Genomic DNA, 19,064 nt, shown 5'->3' with positions numbered 1-19,064 from the left:
GCTCTTATGTTAGCTCGAGTGCTCACTTAGCATGTGAGAAGCAGTAAGATGTTTCATATACATTGATTGTAAAGGGGGCCCCGTGGCCTAAGTAGTTAGTGCGTCAGCTTTGCAGCCTCACCGCTCAGGCGACCTGGGTTCAAATCCCGGTCGGTCCACCTGTGTGGAGTTTGCCCTATGATTGGCTGGCAAGAGGAACACCCACAATCAGTGGCGGGCGGGGGACCAGGACTCATGGGTGTCCCTCTGTAGAAGGGACACCAAGAAATGAAGTTCTACTTAAACAAAAAAAACTTAAGTTTTTATTGTTTAAGTAGAACTTCATTTCTTGGTGTCCTTTTTGCAGAGGGACACCCATGAGTCCTGGTCCCCCGCCCGCCACTGATTGTGGGTGTTCCCCTTGGGGGAGATGAAGATTCTGGATGTTCCCCCGCAGAAGTCACACCAACAAATAAAGTTCTACTTAAACAAAAAAACTTTCTGTATAAGTTTTTTTTGTTTGAGTAGAACTTCATTTGTTGGTGTCCCTTCTGTGCGGGGACACCCAGAATCTGATTCCCCTTGTCAGCCGATCCTAGGGCAAACTCCACATAGGTGGACCGACCGGGATTTGAACCCTGGTTGCCAGAGCTGTGAGGCTGCAAAGTTGACGCACTAACTACTTAGGCCACGGAGTCCTCTTTACAATCTGTGTATATTAAAGATCCCACTACTTCTCACATGCTAAGTGAACACGTAAGCTAACATAAGATCTTACAGCACCTGGTATTTCCACGCTGACCCCCATCCAAGGTCTCACCAGGCCCGATCCTGCTTACCTTCCGAGATCAAACGTGATTGGGCGTCTTCAGGGTAGTATGGCGTAAGTCCAACTAGGACAGCATACCTGTCAACCTCTGCCGATAACTGCCCTTATAAATGATTATGATTCCCCTTACAAACCCCCCCAAAAACCTTCCAAACACCGTACGACTCGTCGTACGGTGTTTGGAAGGTTTTTTGGGGGGTTTGTAAGGGGAATCATAATCATTTATAAGGGCAGTTATCGGCAGAGGTTGACCGGTATGAGGACATGACATCCCATATTTTAAGCAGCACCTATAATTTTAGAAAAAACAAAACATTTACCTGTTTAGTCCATATTTTTCATTGATTTTGGCCCTTGAGTGTTACCCAAAGATTCTGCTTCACTACCTCCTTGTAATGTTAACACCCTAATATTCCACCTGCGGAATAACAAACAGAACAGATTAAATTACAACTTTCACAGCAACGTCCTATTGGCCAATTCAGCGTTGACCTAAATGTGTCATTGTTAACAAAACACATTGCAGTCACCAAACTAAAAACAGCAGTCACATTGTTAGTCACTTAAAATTAGAACTCAATTTAATTAGGTGTAAATTAGAGTCATTTTCCGGAGCTTCGTATAGTTTGACGTCAACGCTTAATCAATAAATAAGCGCAAAAAGGCCTCGAATGTCGTGCTTTGCGTCACCGGTTTTCAATGACATCGAGCTCGGTTGTCTCTCCCAGGACGAGAACAAAAGAGCTTAGGTACCCGAGTCCTTTCGACGTCAAGACCGTCCCGTGGACGTCATGTGGCTCTTGTTTCGTCACTATTAATTATAAAAACAAATAATCAAATACATTTGGAACAACGGCTAGCGGACTAGCAATCGTCCTGGCACCAAATTCCACACATGCATGTTCCCAAATTCCAGCTGAGATTTCAAGTTTTTAAACTAGAACATAATACAATCAAGTACCGTATTTTCCGGACTATAAGCTGCTTTTTTTCCCCCACTGCAAGTAATACTCAAGTGTAAATTTTAGTTTTACTGTTCTGGTAACCGATTCCTATTCAGTCTATTAATGTATGTTTGTTCTTGGTTTTTGATCAAATAAAATTGCCCTGCCAAAAATATGACCTGAATATATTTTTTCCCCCTCTCCATTTCCGGTCGTCATTAACGCCACTCTGACTTTTATCATCTTTGGAATGTGTCAATAAAGAAACCTGTCATCACAAAGTGGCATAATTATTTTTTTCCAAAAATATTGAAAGCTTTTTAATCACGATTCCATTGCTTATGAGAATTTAATAACTTCCTGAAGAAGGGATACGCTAAGATTAGTCACTAACATAGCAAAAAAATTCTATTTTTTCAGGCCATGCCAAAACTCAAACGGGTAGCGCCCCCTAGCAAGCTTAAAAAAATAAATTTTCCTGACATGGATATAGCTTCCTTTAAGAATCCCTCCCCAAAAAATTTAATAACTAAAATCAGTGAGCCCATGTCGGCAAAAATCCAGCTTTTACATAATCTGGCAACCCAAAAAAGGAGCCCTTAGCCCAAGTGCTAACGTGCCGGCAAAAACACTCTAACGTAGAGCACAACAAGATTTAAAAATAAAACGATTAAATGAAAGAGCGAGGAAGAAAGAGTCCCATGTTGTCTGCCATTTGGGAATACTAAAAAAAGTCCAACTGTTCCAGACCGCTGTAAAAAATGTCAGTATTCCAAATAAGTCTTGTTCTGCCAGCAATAACGAGCGATCGTTAAAAAACGGCTTTAAAAAGCGCAAAAGATCCATTTCGCAACTAAAATGGCTTTTAGAAAAAGAGCCAGAAATTGGAGAATATACAAAATGGCGGTCAAGCAAAAAAAAAAAAAGGTGGGAGCAAGTTCCCTAAATAAAGTACCGCTCGGTACCTGAATATGGTCGGCCATCTTGTCCGGATGCCCCGCCCAAGCTAGGACGCTTGTAGCAGGCGTCGGTAGTGCGGCATGACCTCGTGCTCGGGGAGGTGCAGGTTGAACTCCAGCGCCACCAGAACGGGGAACTCGAAGGCGATCAGCTCTCGGCGGTTCACCCGAAACCGCTCCTCCAGTTTCTGCAAAGAGGGGGTGTCGGAGCACAGAAAGGTAAAGTGTTAAGACCTACCGTATGCATGCACATCTGTGTATGTGTATATGTATGTGTGTGTGTATGAGTGTGTGTGTGTATGAGGGTCATTTTCACATAATTCAGCAAATAACGGTAAAGATATGGCCCTGGACTTTCCCTTTATGTGTTACAAAGTTATAAAAATTAATTACTACTGCTTTGTTTGCCACATATTATACTACATTTGGCACCAATTTTAAGAGAAATCTATTTGAGACACAAATACATTGAGAGCCAGTTTATGTTGAATTTGTCCACTCCGTTAGATGTCCAGAATCTAGTGTCACAGTTTATAGGAATGAAAAGTCGGGTTATGATTTATTTGTTTGTCTCTATTTAGAATGTGTTGTTTAGATTTGTTTCAATAGTATTTTCACTCAAGTTGTCTTTGAGAAAAATGCAAAAGAATTGCAACTGCAAACAGTTTTACTGATGTACCTTTCATATCAGTTAGTGTGTCTTTACCGTTATCACATGAGAAATACACCAAAAAATTCACAGTAAATACACCAGGTGGCTGGTGTGGGAGAAGTACCAGGATGTTGTCAGCCATATTGTCAACGCCAGCTAAGCAGAAGCCATGAGAATGAAACTAAAACCAAGGTAAGGACCATACCTGTGAAATGTCGTAACAATTCCATGTCTTTACCGATGTCCTAAAAACTTGGTGAACATAATTACTTTGCTTTTTAATGAACTGGGCATGGTGTATGCATGCAGAACACTATCATTTACTGAGTGCCAAGAAATACCATCTACCAATGTCAAAGGCTGAGGTGGAATGTTGTGTCTTTACCGTTAATAAATTTTGTCTTTACCGTTGTATGTTTAGAAACTGTGCTGTCTGCAAGAAATACATCAAAAAGATCTACAGGGATGGAACTGATGACATAAGGCAATCAAAGGAGCAAGTGTTATACCACGAATGGGAGAAGGGAGTAGAGACCAGAATGACAAATAATGGGCCAATTGATGTTGTTGTCATCCAGAAGAAAGAAAAATCTGTCACCATTGCGAAACTCTGTGATGACCTTGAGAAAGACCTTGTGGCTCTTATGGGGCACCAATATCGTATCATTCACCAGTACAAGGAGCTCAGACTAGTAAAATCCAGGTTAAATTTTAATTAATTATGTTTTCATTAAAGTTCCAGCTAAGATATTTCCAGGCAGTGCTAGTGTTGCTAATTAGAGATAATCAGAATGCTTGAATTGCATTTTGTAAATTATTCATTTTCTGAAAGTGTCTTTACCGTTATTTGCTGAATTATGTGAAAATGACCCATGAGTGTGTGTGTATGAGTGTGTGTGTATGAGTGTGTGTGTGTGTACGTGTGTGTGTGCGTATGTGTGTATGTGTGTGTGTGTATGAGTATGTGTGTGTATGAATGTGTGTGTGTATGTGTATGAGTGTGTGTGTGTGTGTGTATGTGTGTGTGTATGTGTATGAGTGTGTGTATGAGTGTGTGTATGTATGTATGTGCGTGTGTGTGTGTGTGTATGTGTGTTTGTGTGTGTATGAGTATGTGTGTGTGTATGAGTATGTGTGTGTATGAGTGTGTATGTATGTATGTGTGCGTATGTGTGTATGTATGTATGTGTGTTTGTGTGTGTGTGTGTGTATGAGTATGTGTGTGTACGTGTGTATGAGTGTGTGTATGAGTGTGTGTGTATGAGTGTGTGTGTATGAGTGTGTGTGTGTATGTGTGTGTGTATATGTGTGTGAATGTGTGTTTGTGTGTTTGTGTGTGTATGAGTGTGTGTGATTGATTTTAGGCCATTTCCAGCTTACTTCCTGTTAAAGAAAAAAGCCTTACTATACTATGTAGTTTTTTTAAAGAAAAAAGCCTAACTATACTATGTCGTTTTTTAAGAAAAAAAAGCCTTACTATACTATGTCGTTTTTTAAGAAAAAAAGCCTTACTATACAATGTCGTTTTTTAAAGAAAAAAGCCTTACTATACTATGTCGTTTTTGAAGAAAAAAAGCCTTACTATACTATGTCTTTTTTGAAGAAAAAAAGCCTTACTATACTATGTCGTTTTTTTAAGAAAAAAGCCTTACTATACTATGTCGTTTTTGAAGAAAAAAAGCCTTACTATACTATGTCGTTTTTGAAGAAAAAAAAGCCTTACTATACTATGTCGTTTTTTAAGAAAAAAAGCCTTACTATACCATGTCGTTTTTTCAGAAAAAAGCCTTACCAAAACTATGTCGTTTTTTTAAAAGAAAAAAGCCTTACTATACTATGTCGTTTTTTTAAGAAAATAGCCTTACTATACTATGTCGTTTTTTTAAGGAAAAAGCCTTACTATATTATGTCCTTTTTTAAAGAAAAAAGCCTTACTATACTATGTCGTTTTTTAAAGAAAAAAGCCTTACTATACTATGTCGTTTTTTAAAGAAAAAAGCCTTACTATACTATGTCGTTTTTTAAAGAAAAAAGCCTTACTATACTATGTTGTTTTTTAAGAAAAAAAGGCTTACTATACTATGTCTTTTTTTTAAAGAAAAAAGCCTTACTATACTATGTCGTTTTTTAAAGAAAAAAGCCTTACTATACTATGTCGTTTTTTTAAGAAAAAAAGCCTTACTATACTATGTTGTTTTATTTTAAGAAAAAAAGCCTTACTATACTATGTCGTTTTTTAAGAAAAAAAGCCTTACTATACTATGTCGTTTTTTAAGAAAAAGCCTTACTATACCATGTCGTTTTTTCAGAAAAAAGCCTTACCAAAACTGTCGTTTTTTTAAAAGAAAAAAGCCTTACTATACTATGTCGTTTTTTTAAGAAAATAGCCTTACTATACTATGTCGTTTTTTTAAGGAAAAAGCCTTACTATATTATGTCCTTTTTTAAAGAAAAAAGCCTTACTATACTATGTCGTTTTTTTAAAGAAAAAAGCCTTACTATACTATGTCGTTTTTTAAAGAAAAAAGCCTTACTATACTATGTCGTTTTTTAAAGAAAAAAGCCTTACTATACTATGTTGTTTTTTAAGAAAAAAAGGCTTACTATACTATGTCTTTTTTTAAAGAAAAAAGCCTTACTATACTATGTCGTTTTTTAAAGAAAAAAGCCTTACCATACTATGTCGTTTTTTAAGAAAAAAAGCCTTACTATACTATGTTGTTTTATTTTAAGAAAAAAGCCTTACTATACTATGTCGTTTTTTAAGAAAAAAAGCCTTACTATACTATGTTGTTTTATTTTAAGAAAAAAAGCCTTACTATACTATGTCGTTTTTTAAGAAAAAAAGCCTTACTATACTATGTCGTTTTTTAAGAAAAAGCCTTACTATACCATGTCGTTTTTTCAGAAAAAAGCCTTACCAAAACTGTCGTTTTTTTAAAAGAAAAAAGCCTTACTATACTATGTCGTTTTTTTAAGAAAATAGCCTTACTATACTATGTCGTTTTTTTAAGGAAAAAGCCTTACTATATTATGTCCTTTTTTAAAGAAAAAAGCCTTACTATACTATGTCGTTTTTTTAAAGAAAAAAGCCTTACTATACTATGTCGTTTTTTAAAGAAAAAAGCCTTACTATACTATGTCGTTTTTTAAAGAAAAAAGCCTTACTATACTATGTTGTTTTTTAAGAAAAAAAGGCTTACTATACTATGTCTTTTTTTAAAGAAAAAAGCCTTACTATACTATGTCGTTTTTTAAAGAAAAAAGCCTTACCATACTATGTCGTTTTTTAAGAAAAAAAGCCTTACTATACTATGTTGTTTTATTTTAAGAAAAAAGCCTTACTATACTATGTCGTTTTTCAAGAAAAAAAGCCTTACTATACTATGTCTTTTTTAAAAGAAAAAAGCCTTACTATACTATGTCGTTTTTTAAGAAAAAAAGCCTTACTATACCATATCGTTTTTTAAAAGAAAAAAGCCTTACTATACTATGTCGTTTTTGAAGAAAAAAGCCTTACTATACTATGTCGTTTTTTAAGAAAAAAAGCCTTACTATACATATCGTTTTTTAAAGAAAAAAGCCTTACTATACTATGTCGTTTTTGAAGAAAAAAAGCCTTACTATACTATGTCGTTTTTGAAGAAAAAAAGCCTTACTATACTATGTCGTTTTTTAAGAAAAAAAGCCTTACTATACCATGTCGTTTTTTCAGAAAAAAGCCTTACCAAAACTATGTCGTTTTTTTAAAAGAAAAAAAGCCTTACTATACTATGTCGTTTTTTTAAGAAAATAGCCTTACTATACTATGTCGTTTTTTTAAGGAAAAAGCCTTACTATATTATGTCCTTTTTTAAAGAAAAAAGCCTTACTATACTATGTCGTTTTTTAAAGAAAAAAGCCTTACTATACTATGTCGTTTTTTAAAGAAAAAAGCCTTACTATACTATGTCGTTTTTTAAAGAAAAAAGCCTTACTATACTATGTCGTTTTTTAAGAAAAAAAGGCTTACTATACTATGTCTTTTTTTTAAAGAAAAAAGCCTTACTATACTATGTCGTTTTTTAAAGAAAAAAGCCTTACTATACTATGTCGTTTTTTAAGAAAAAAAGCCTTACTATACTATGTCGTTTTTTAAAGAAAAAAGCCTTACTATACTATGTCGTTTTTTAAGAAAAAAAGCCTTACTATACTATGTTGTTTTATTTTAAGAAAAAAAGCCTTACTATACTATGTCGTTTTTTTAAGACAAAAAGCCTTACTATACTATGTCGTTTTTTAAGAAAAAAAGCCTTACTATACTATGTCGTTTTTTAAGAAAAAAAGCCTTACTATACCATGTCGTTTTTTCAGAAAAAAGCCTTACCAAAACTGTCGTTTTTTTAAAAGAAAAAAGCCTTACTATACTATGTCGTTTTTTTAAGAAAATAGCCTTACTATACTATGTCATTTTTTTAAGGAAAAAGCCTTACTATATTATGTCCTTTTTTAAAGAAAAAAGCCTTACTATACTATGTCGTTTTTTAAAGAAAAAAGCCTTACTATACTATGTCGTTTTTTAAAGAAAAAAGCCTTACTATACTATGTCGTTTTTTAAAGAAAAAAGCCTTACTATACTATGTTGTTTTTTAAGAAAAAAAGGCTTACTATACTATGTCTTTTTTAAAAGAAAAAAGCCTTACTATACTATGTCGTTTTTTAAAGAAAAAAGCCTTACTATACTATGTCGTTTTTTAAGAAAAAAAGCCTTACTATACTATGTTGTTTTATTTTAAGAAAAAAGCCTTACTATACTATGTCGTTTTTTAAGAAAAAAAGCCTTACTATACCATGTCGTTTTTTCAGAAAAAAGCCTTACCAAAACTATGTCGTTTTTTTAAAAGAAAAAAGCCTTACTATACTATGTCGTTTTTTTAAGAAAATAGCCTTACTATACTATGTCGTTTTTTTAAGGAAAAAGCCTTACTATATTATGTCCTTTTTTAAAGAAAAAAGCCTTACTATACTATGTCGTTTTTTAAAGAAAAAAGCCTTAATATACTATGTCGTTTTTTAAAGAAAAAAGCCTTACTATACTATGTCGTTTTTTAAAGAAAAAAGCCTTACTATACTATGTCGTTTTTTAAGAAAAAAAGGCTTACTATACTATGTCTTTTTTTTAAAGAAAAAAGCCTTACTATACTATGTCGTTTTTTAAAGAAAAAAGCCTTACTATACTATGTCGTTTTTTAAGAAAAAAAGCCTTACTATACTATGTCGTTTTTTAAAGAAAAAAGCCTTACTATACTATGTCGTTTTTTAAGAAAAAAAGCCTTACTATACTATGTTGTTTTATTTTAAGAAAAAAAGCCTTACTATACTATGTCGTTTTTTTAAGACAAAAAGCCTTACTATACTATGTCGTTTTTTAAGAAAAAAAGCCTTACTATACTATGTCGTTTTTTAAGAAAAAAAGCCTTACTATACCATGTCGTTTTTTCAGAAAAAAGCCTTACCAAAACTGTCGTTTTTTTAAAAGAAAAAAGCCTTACTATACTATGTCGTTTTTTTAAGAAAATAGCCTTACTATACTATGTCATTTTTTTAAGGAAAAAGCCTTACTATATTATGTCCTTTTTTAAAGAAAAAAGCCTTACTATACTATGTCGTTTTTTAAAGAAAAAAGCCTTACTATACTATGTCGTTTTTTAAAGAAAAAAGCCTTACTATACTATGTCGTTTTTTAAAGAAAAAAGCCTTACTATACTATGTTGTTTTTTAAGAAAAAAAGCCTTACTATACCATGTCGTTTTTTCAGAAAAAAGCCTTACCAAAACTGTCGTTTTTTTAAAAGAAAAAAGCCTTACTATACTATGTCGTTTTTTTAAGAAAATAGCCTTACTATACTATGTCGTTTTTTTAAGGAAAAAGCCTTACTATATTATGTCCTTTTTTAAAGAAAAAAGCCTTACTATACTATGTCGTTTTTTAAAGAAAAAAGCCTTACTATACTATGTCGTTTTTTAAGAAAAAAAGCCTTACTATACTATGTTGTTTTATTTTAAGAAAAAAGCCTTACTATACTATGTCGTTTTTTAAGAAAAAAAGCCTTACTATACTATGTCTTTTTTTAAAGAAAAAAGCCTTACTATACTATGTCGTTTTTTAAGAAAAAAAGCCTTACTATACCATATCGTTTTTTAAAAGAAAAAAGCCTTACTATACTATGTCGTTTTTGAAGAAAAAAGCCTTACTATACTATGTCGTTTTTTAAGAAAAAAAGCCTTACTATACATATCGTTTTTTAAAGAAAAAAGCCTTACTATACTATGTCGTTTTTGAAGAAAAAAAGCCTTACTATACTATGTCGTTTTTGAAGAAAAAAAGCCTTACTATACTATGTCGTTTTTTCAGAAAAAAAGCCTTACTATACCATGTCGTTTTTTCAGAAAAAAGCCTTACCAAAACTATGTCGTTTTTTTAAAAGAAAAAAGCCTTACTATACTATGTCGTTTTTTTAAGAAAATAGCCTTACTATACTATGTCGTTTTTTTAAGGAAAAAGCCTTACTATATTATGTCCTTTTTTAAAGAAAAAAGCCTTACTATACTATGTCGTTTTTTAAAGAAAAAAGCCTTACTATACTATGTCGTTTTTTAAAGAAAAAAGCCTTACTATACTATGTCGTTTTTTAAAGAAAAAAGCCTTACTATACTATGTCGTTTTTTAAGAAAAAAAGGCTTACTATACTATGTCTTTTTTTTTAAGAAAAAAGCCTTACTATACTATGTCGTTTTTTAAAGAAAAAAGCCTTACTATACTATGTCGTTTTTTAAGAAAAAAAGCCTTACTATACTATGTCGTTTTTTAAAGAAAAAAGCCTTACTATACTATGTCGTTTTTTAAGAAAAAAAGCCTTACTATACTATGTTGTTTTATTTTAAGAAAAAAAGCCTTACTATACTATGTCGTTTTTTTAAGAAAAAAAGCCTTACTATACTATGTCGTTTTTTAAGAAAAAAAGCCTTACTATACTATGTCGTTTTTTTAAGAAAAAAAGCCTTACTATACCATGTCGTTTTTTCAGAAAAAAGCCTTACCAAAACTGTCGTTTTTTTTAAAAGAAAAAAGCCTTACTATACTATGTCGTTTTTTTAAGAAAATAGCCTTACTATACTATGTCATTTTTTTAAGGAAAAAGCCTTACTATATTATGTCCTTTTTTAAAGAAAAAAGCCTTACTATACTATGTCGTTTTTTAAAGAAAAAAGCCTTACTATACTATGTCGTTTTTTAAAGAAAAAAGCCTTACTATACTATGTCGTTTTTTAAGAAAAAAAGCCTTACTATACCATATCGTTTTTTAAAAGAAAAAAGCCTTACTATACTATGTCGTTTTTGAAGAAAAAAGCCTTACTATACTATGTCGTTTTTTAAGAAAAAAAGCCTTACTATACATATCGTTTTTTAAAGAAAAAAGCCTTACTATACTATGTCGTTTTTGAAGAAAAAAAGCCTTACTATACTATGTCGTTTTTGAAGAAAAAAAGCCTTACTATACTATGTCGTTTTTTCAGAAAAAAAGCCTTACTATACCATGTCGTTTTTTCAGAAAAAAGCCTTACCAAAACTATGTCGTTTTTTTAAAAGAAAAAAGCCTTACTATACTATGTCGTTTTTTTAAGAAAATAGCCTTACTATACTATGTCGTTTTTTTAAGGAAAAAGCCTTACTATATTATGTCCTTTTTTAAAGAAAAAAGCCTTACTATACTATGTCGTTTTTTAAAGAAAAAAGCCTTACTATACTATGTCGTTTTTTAAAGAAAAAAGCCTTACTATACTATGTCGTTTTTTAAAGAAAAAAGCCTTACTATACTATGTCGTTTTTTAAGAAAAAAAGGCTTACTATACTATGTCTTTTTTTTTAAGAAAAAAGCCTTACTATACTATGTCGTTTTTTAAAGAAAAAAGCCTTACTATACTATGACGTTTTTTAAGAAAAAAAGCCTTACTATACTATGTCGTTTTTTAAAGAAAAAAGCCTTACTATACTATGTCGTTTTTTAAGAAAAAAAGCCTTACTATACTATGTTGTTTTATTTTAAGAAAAAAAGCCTTACTATACTATGTCGTTTTTTTAAGAAAAAAAGCCTTACTATACTATGTCGTTTTTTAAGAAAAAAAGCCTTACTATACTATGTCGTTTTTTTAAGAAAAAAAGCCTTACTATACCATGTCGTTTTTTCAGAAAAAAGCCTTACCAAAACTGTCGTTTTTTTTAAAAGAAAAAAGCCTTACTATACTATGTCGTTTTTTTAAGAAAATAGCCTTACTATACTATGTCATTTTTTTAAGGAAAAAGCCTTACTATATTATGTCCTTTTTTAAAGAAAAAAGCCTTACTATACTATGTCGTTTTTTAAAGAAAAAAGCCTTACTATACTATGTCGTTTTTTAAAGAAAAAAGCCTTACTATACTATGTCGTTTTTTAAGAAAAAAAGGCTTACTATACTATGTCTTTTTTTAAAGAAAAAAGCCTTACTATACTATGTCGTTTTTTAAAGAAAAAAGCCTTACTATACTATGTCGTTTTTTAAGAAAAAAAGCCTTACTATACTATGTTGTTTTATTTTAAGAAAAAAGCCTTACTATACTATGTCGTTTTTTAAGAAAAAAAGCCTTACTATACTATGTCGTTTTTTAAGAAAAAAAGCCTTACTATACCATGTCGTTTTTTCAGAAAAAAGCCTTACCAAAACTGTCGTTTTTTTAAAAGAAAAAAGCCTTACTATACTATGTCGTTTTTTTAAGAAAATAGCCTTACTATACTATGTCGTTTTTTTAAGGAAAAAGCCTTACTATATTATGTCGTTTTTTAAAGAAAAAAGCCTTACTATACTATGTCGTTTTTTAAGAAAAAAAGCCTTACTATACTATGTCTTTTTTTAAAGAAAAAAGCCTTACTATACTATGTCGTTTTTTAAGAAAAAAAGCCTTACTATACCATATCGTTTTTTAAAAGAAAAAAGCCTTACTATACTATGTCGTTTTTGAAGAAAAAAGCCTTACTATACTATGTCGTTTTTTAAGAAAAAAAGCCTTACTATACATATCGTTTTTTAAAGAAAAAAGCCTTACTATACTATGTCGTTTTTGAAGAAAAAAAGCCTTACTATACTATGTCGTTTTTGAAGAAAAAAAGCCTTACTATACCATGTCGTTTTTTCAGAAAAAAGCCTTACCAAAACTATGTCGTTTTTTTAAAAGAAAAAAGCCTTACTATACTATGTCGTTTTTTTAAGAAAATAGCCTTACTATACTATGTCGTTTTTTTAAGGAAAAAGCCTTACTATATTATGTCCTTTTTTAAAGAAAAAAGCCTTACTATACTATGTCGTTTTTTAAAGAAAAAAGCCTTACTATACTATGTCGTTTTTTAAAGAAAAAAGCCTTACTATACTATGTCGTTTTTTAAAGAAAAAAGCCTTACTATACTATGTCGTTTTTTAAGAAAAAAAGGCTTACTATACTATGTCTTTTTTTTAAAGAAAAAAGCCTTACTATACTATGTCGTTTTTTAAAGAAAAAAGCCTTACTATACTATGTCGTTTTTTAAGAAAAAAAGCCTTACTATACTATGTCGTTTTTTAAAGAAAAAAGCCTTACTATACTATGTTGTTTTATTTTAAGAAAAAAAGCCTTACTATACTATGTCGTTTTTTTAAGAAAAAAAGCCTTACTATACTATGTCGTTTTTTAAGAAAAAAAGCCTTACTATACTATGTCGTTTTTTAAGAAAAAAAGCCTTACTATACCATGTCGTTTTTTCAGAAAAAAGCCTTACCAAAACTGTCGTTTTTTTAAAAGAAAAAAGCCTTACTATACTATGTCGTTTTTTTAAGAAAATAGCCTTACTATACTATGTCATTTTTTTAAGGAAAAAGCCTTACTATATTATGTCCTTTTTTAAAGAAAAAAGCCTTACTATACTATGTCGTTTTTTAAAGAAAAAAGCCTTACTATACTATGTCGTTTTTTAAAGAAAAAAGCCTTACTATACTATGTCGTTTTTTAAAGAAAAAAGCCTTACTATACTATGTTGTTTTTTAAGAAAAAAAGGCTTACTATACTATGTCTTTTTTTAAGAAAAAAAGCCTTACTATACCATGTCGTTTTTTCAGAAAAAAGCCTTACCAAAACTGTCGTTTTTTTAAAAGAAAAAAGCCTTACTATACTATGTCGTTTTTTTAAGAAAATAGCCTTACTATACTATGTCATTTTTTTAAGGAAAAAGCCTTACTATATTATGTCCTTTTTTAAAGAAAAAAGCCTTACTATACTATGTCGTTTTTTAAAGAAAAAAGCCTTACTATACTATGTTGTTTTTTAAGAAAAAAAGGCTTACTATACTATGTCTTTTTTTAAAGAAAAAAGCCTTACTATACTATGTCGTTTTTTAAAGAAAAAAGCCTTACTATACTATGTCGTTTTTTAAGAAAAAAAGCCTTACTATACTATGTTGTTTTATTTTAAGAAAAAAAGCCTTACTATACTATGTCGTTTTTTTAAGAAAAAAAGCCTTACTATACTATGTCGTTTTTTAAGAAAAAAAGCCTTACTATACTATGTCGTTTTTTAAGAAAAAAAGCCTTACTATACTATGTCGTTTTTTAAGAAAAAAAGCCTTACTATACCATGTCGTTTTTTCAGAAAAAAGCCTTACCAAAACTGTCGTTTTTTTAAAAGAAAAAAGCCTTACTATACTATGTCGTTTTTTTAAGAAAATAGCCTTACTATACTATGTCGTTTTTTTAAGGAAAAAGCCTTACTATATTATGTCCTTTTTTAAAGAAAAAAGCCTTACTATACTATGTCGTTTTTTAAAGAAAAAAGCCTTACTATACTATGTCGTTTTTTAAAGAAAAAAGCCTTACTATACTATGTCGTTTTTTAAGAAAAAAAGCCTTACTATACCATATCGTTTTTTAAAAGAAAAAAGCCTTACTATACTATGTCGTTTTTGAAGAAAAAAGCCTTACTATACTATGTTGTTTTTGAAGAAAAAAGCCTTACTATACTATGTCGTTTTTTAAGAAAAAAAGCCTTACTATACTATGTCGTTTTTTAAGAAAAAAAGCCTTACTATACCATGTCGTTTTTTCAGAAAAAAGCCTTACCAAAACTGTCGTTTTTTTTAAAGAAAAAACCCTTACTATACTATGTAGTTTTTTAAAGAAAAAAGCCTTACTATACTATGTCGTTTTTTAAAGAAAAAAGCCTTACTAGACTATGTAGTTTTTTAAAGAAAAAAGCCTTACTAGACTATGTCGTTTTTTAAAGAAAAAAGCCTTACTATACTATGTCGTTTTTTAAGAAAAAAAGCCTTACTATACTATGTCGTTTTTTAAGAAAAAAAGCCTTACTATACTATGTCGTTTTTTTAAAGAAAAAAGCCTTACTATACTATGTCGTTTTTTAAAGAAAAAAGCCTTACTATACTATGTCGTTTTTTTAAGGAAAAAGCCTTACTATATTATGTCGTTTTTTAAAGAAAAAAGCCTTACTATACTGTGTGTGTGTGTGTATATGTGTGTGAATGTGTGTTTGTGTGTATGTGTGTGTGTGTATGAGTATGTGTGTGTATGAGTATGTGTGATTGATTTTAGGCCATTTCCAGCTTACTTCCTGTTAGTTTTGCGCCATTTCAACATTCCTTGTTAACTCATTGAAATAACGCAAAATGCAACAGTTTGTGCAACCAATCACAGAACTCTTTGTAGTTTTACAGGATTGGACGACTCACGTCAATGAGGAGCTTGACTTGATGCTTCTTGAGATCGCCGCCGATCTTGGCGGCCAGCAGCACGCAGGCGCCCGTGCACAGCTTTCGGTTCTGCTTGTTGAGCTTGCCCTGGAGGACCAGCTTCTCAAAGTAGACCAAGGCCGTGGCCACGGTGGGTTCCTCGTAGCCGCACTCGTCCTGGGCCAGCTTCTTCATCTCCCGCTTCAGGCTGCGACGAGGACGGCCGGTCAAGGGCGGCTCGACGGCGGCCGACAAGACGGACGGACGGACCGACCTTCTGATCTTGCTCAACGTCAGCCGGATGTGAGGGAACTTCTCCTTGAAGGTCTCGTTCATGTCCTTCTTCAGGTCAGAGGGTTTCACGTACTCGATGACCGTCGTCTGCCGGGGAAAGAAGCCACAAAATATTACAAAATGGTCTCTTTTAAAAACTATTTGCTATTATGACTTATTGAAATCTTATTTATTTGTTGTTATTTGTGCACTGTGTGGTGAAGCTGTAAATGTTGTCGGCTGGGATAGGCTCCAGCACCCCCGCGATCATCAAGGTTAATCGGCTCGGAAAATGAATGAAAGATAAAAGAGCTCTCATTTACCGCGTTTACGATATAATTTTTTTTTTTATAAAAACATTCCGAGCATACTTTGCCGCTTTGTCGATGAATGTTTTGAAGTGAACGCGAGGAATGTAGTGTTTGCACAATGGCCTTTCAGTTTAAATGCTGGCCTTTTGTAATTGGAGGAAGAGACAAAACAAAACACACACACACACACACAAATACACGCATGCACAACCTGGCCTTGGCAGAGTATTGAGACACAATGATGTTATGCAAGACTCAGTTAGTTCACATCCAATCTCACTACATGGACACAAATGGCTATTTTAAATGAGCCAGCCATGGAAGCCTTAAGAACAACATCCTGTCGACAGCGAGCTTGTTGGACTTAATTGTTGTGCTTTGTGGGAAAAGTAACTTGTCTCTCTGTATGACTTTTTTCTTGAAAAAATGAACATGTATAGTAAGGCTTTTTTTCTTTTAAAAAATGACCATGTATAGTAAGATTTTTTTCTTTAAAAAAAATGACCATGTATAGTAAGATTTTTTTCTTTAAAAAATGACCGTGTATACTAAGGCCTTTTTTCTTTAAAAAATGACCATTATTGTAAGGCTTTAAAAAAAGACCATTATAGTAAGGCTTTTTTTCTTTAAAAAATGACCATGTATAGTAAGGCCTTTTTTCTTTAAAAAATGACCATGTATAGTAAGGCTTTTTTCTTTAAAAAAAGACATAGTATAGTAAGGCTTTTTTCTTAAAAAACGACATAGTATAGTAAGGCTTTTTTTCTTAAAAAACGACATAGTATAGTAAGGCTTTTTTCTTTAAAAAGACGACATAGTATAGTAAGGCTTTTTTCTTAAAAAAAAACAACATAGTATAGTAAGGCTTTTTTTCTTAAAAAACGACATAGTATAGTAAGGCTTTTTTCTTTAAAAAGACGACATAGTATAGTAAGGCTTTTTTTCTTTAAAAACGACATAGTATAGTAAGGCTTTTTTTCTTTAAAAACGACATAGTATAGTAAGGCTTTTTTCTTTAAAAAGACGACATGGTATAGTAAGGCTTTTTTCTTAAAAAAAAAACGACATAGTATAGTAAGGCTTTTTTTCTTAAAAAACGACATAGTATAGTAAGGCTTTTTTTCTTAAAAAACGACATAGTATAGTAAGGCTTTTTTCTTTAAAAAGACGACATAGTATAGTAAGGCTTTTTTCTTTAAAAAAAACAACATAGTATAGTAAGGCTTTTTTTCTTAAAAAACGACATAGTATAGTAAGGCTTTTTTCTTAAAAAAAAACGACATAGTATAGTAAGGCTTTTTTTCTTAAAAAACGACATAGTATAGTAAGGCTTTTTTTCTTAAAAAACGACATAGTATAGTAAGGCTTTTTTCTTTAAAAAGACGACATAGTATAGTAAGGCTTTTTTCTTAAAAAAAAACAACATAGTATAGTAAGGCTTTTTTTCTTAAAAAACGACATAGTATAGTAAGGCTTTTTTCTTTAAAAAGACGACATAGTATAGTAAGGCTTTTTTTCTTAAAAAACGACATAGTATAGTAAGGCTTTTTTCTTTAAAAAGTCGACATAGTATAGTAAGGCTTTTTTTCTTAAAAAACGACATAGTATAGTAAGGCTTTTTTCTTTAAAAAGACGACATAGTATAGTAAGGCTTTTTTCTTAAAAAACAACAACATAGTATAGTAAGGCTTTTTTTCTTAAAAACGACATAGTATAGTAAGGCTTTTTTTCTTAAAAAACGACATAGTATAGTAAGGCTTTTTTCTTTAAAAAGACGACATAGTATAGTAAGGCTTTTTTCTTTAAAAAAAAACAACATAGTATAGTAAGGCTTTTTTTCTTAAAAAACGACATAGTATAGTAAGGCTTTTTTCTTTAAAAAGACGACATAGTATAGTAAGGCTTTTTTCTTAAAAAAAAACAACATAGTATAGTAAGGCTTTTTTTCTTAAAAAACGACATAGTATAGTGAGGCTTTTTTCTTTAAAAAGACGACATAGTATAGTAAGGCTTTTTTTCTTTAAAAACGACATAGTATAGTAAGGCTTTTTTTCTTTAAAAACGACATAGTATAGTAAGGCTTTTTTCTTTAAAAAGACGACATGGTATAGTAAGGCTTTTTTCTTAAAAAAAAAAACGACATAGTATAGTAAGGCTTTTTTTCTTAAAAAACGACATAGTATAGTAAGGCTTTTTTTCTTAAAAAACGACATAGTATAGTAAGGCTTTTTTCTTTAAAAAGACGACATAGTATAGTAAGGCTTTTTTCTTTAAAAAAAACAACATAGTATAGTAAGGCTTTTTTTCTTAAAAAACGACATAGTATAGTAAGGCTTTTTTCTTAAAAAAAAACGACATAGTATAGTAAGGCTTTTTTTCTTAAAAAACGACATAGTATAGTAAGGCTTTTTTTCTTAAAAAACGACATAGTATAGTAAGGCTTTTTTCTTTAAAAAGACGACATAGTATAGTAAGGCTTTTTTCTTAAAAAAAAACAACATAGTATAGTAAGGCTTTTTTTCTTAAAAAACGACATAGTATAGTAAGGCTTTTTTCTTTAAAAAGACGACATAGTATAGTAAGGCTTTTTTTCTTAAAAAACGACATAGTATAGTAAGGCTTTTTTCTTTAAAAAGTCGACATAGTATAGTAAGGCTTTTTTTCTTAAAAAACGACATAGTATAGTAAGGCTTTTTTCTTTAAAAAGACGACATAGTATAGTAAGGCTTTTTTCTTAAAAAACAACAACATAGTATAGTAAGGCTTTTTTTCTTAAAAACGACATAGTATAGTAAGGCTTTTTTTCTTAAAAAACGACATAGTATAATAAGGCTTTTTTCTTTAAAAAGACGACATAGTATAGTAAGGCTTTTTTCTTTAAAAAAAACAACATAGTATAGTAAGGCTTTTTTTCTTAAAAAACGACATAGTATAGTAAGGCTTTTTTTCTTAAAAAACGACAGTATAGTAAGGCTTTTTTCTTTAAAAAGACGACATAGTATAGTAAGGCTTTTTTCTTAAAAAACGACATAGTATAGTAAGGCTTTTTTTCTTAAAAAACGACATAGTATAGTAAGGCTTTTTTTCTTAAAAAACGACATAGTATAGTAAGGCTTTTTTTCTTAAAAAACGACATAGTATAGTAAGGCTTTTTTCTTTAAAAAGACGACATAGTATAGTAAGGATTTTTCTTAAATAAAAACAACATAGTATAGTAAGGCTTTTTTTCTTAAAAAACGACATAGTATAGTAAGGCTTTTTTTCTTAAAAAACGACATAGTATAGTAAGGCTTTTTTTCTCAAAAAACGACATAGTATAGTAAGGCTTTTTT

The 19,064-nt window shown here is 30.9% G+C and overlaps 1 protein-coding gene across 5 annotated transcripts in view; it reads right to left on the bottom strand.

Moving 5' to 3' along the window:
* Nucleotides 1-2,023: 2,023 nt before the first annotated feature.
* Nucleotides 2,024-19,064, bottom strand: part of cables1 (Cdk5 and Abl enzyme substrate 1) — a 48,198-nt gene continuing 31,157 nt past the window's right edge. For all 5 annotated transcript variants that reach the window (XM_077615873.1, XM_077615875.1, XM_077615872.1 and 2 more), the window contains 3 exons: nucleotides 15,423-15,529; nucleotides 15,149-15,356; nucleotides 2,024-2,899 (listed from right to left, as the gene is read on the bottom strand). In XM_077615873.1, the coding sequence (XP_077471999.1) occupies nucleotides 2,759-2,899; nucleotides 15,149-15,356; nucleotides 15,423-15,529 (456 nt within the window). In that variant the 3' untranslated portion in view covers nucleotides 2,024-2,758. The remainder of the gene's footprint in view (nucleotides 2,900-15,148; nucleotides 15,357-15,422; nucleotides 15,530-19,064) is intronic.

Source organism: Stigmatopora argus, chromosome 12 (assembly GCF_051989625.1).
Source record: "Stigmatopora argus isolate UIUO_Sarg chromosome 12, RoL_Sarg_1.0, whole genome shotgun sequence".
NCBI lineage: Eukaryota > Metazoa > Chordata > Actinopteri > Syngnathiformes > Syngnathidae > Stigmatopora > Stigmatopora argus.
This window is presented reverse-complemented; position numbering and strand designations above follow the sequence as displayed.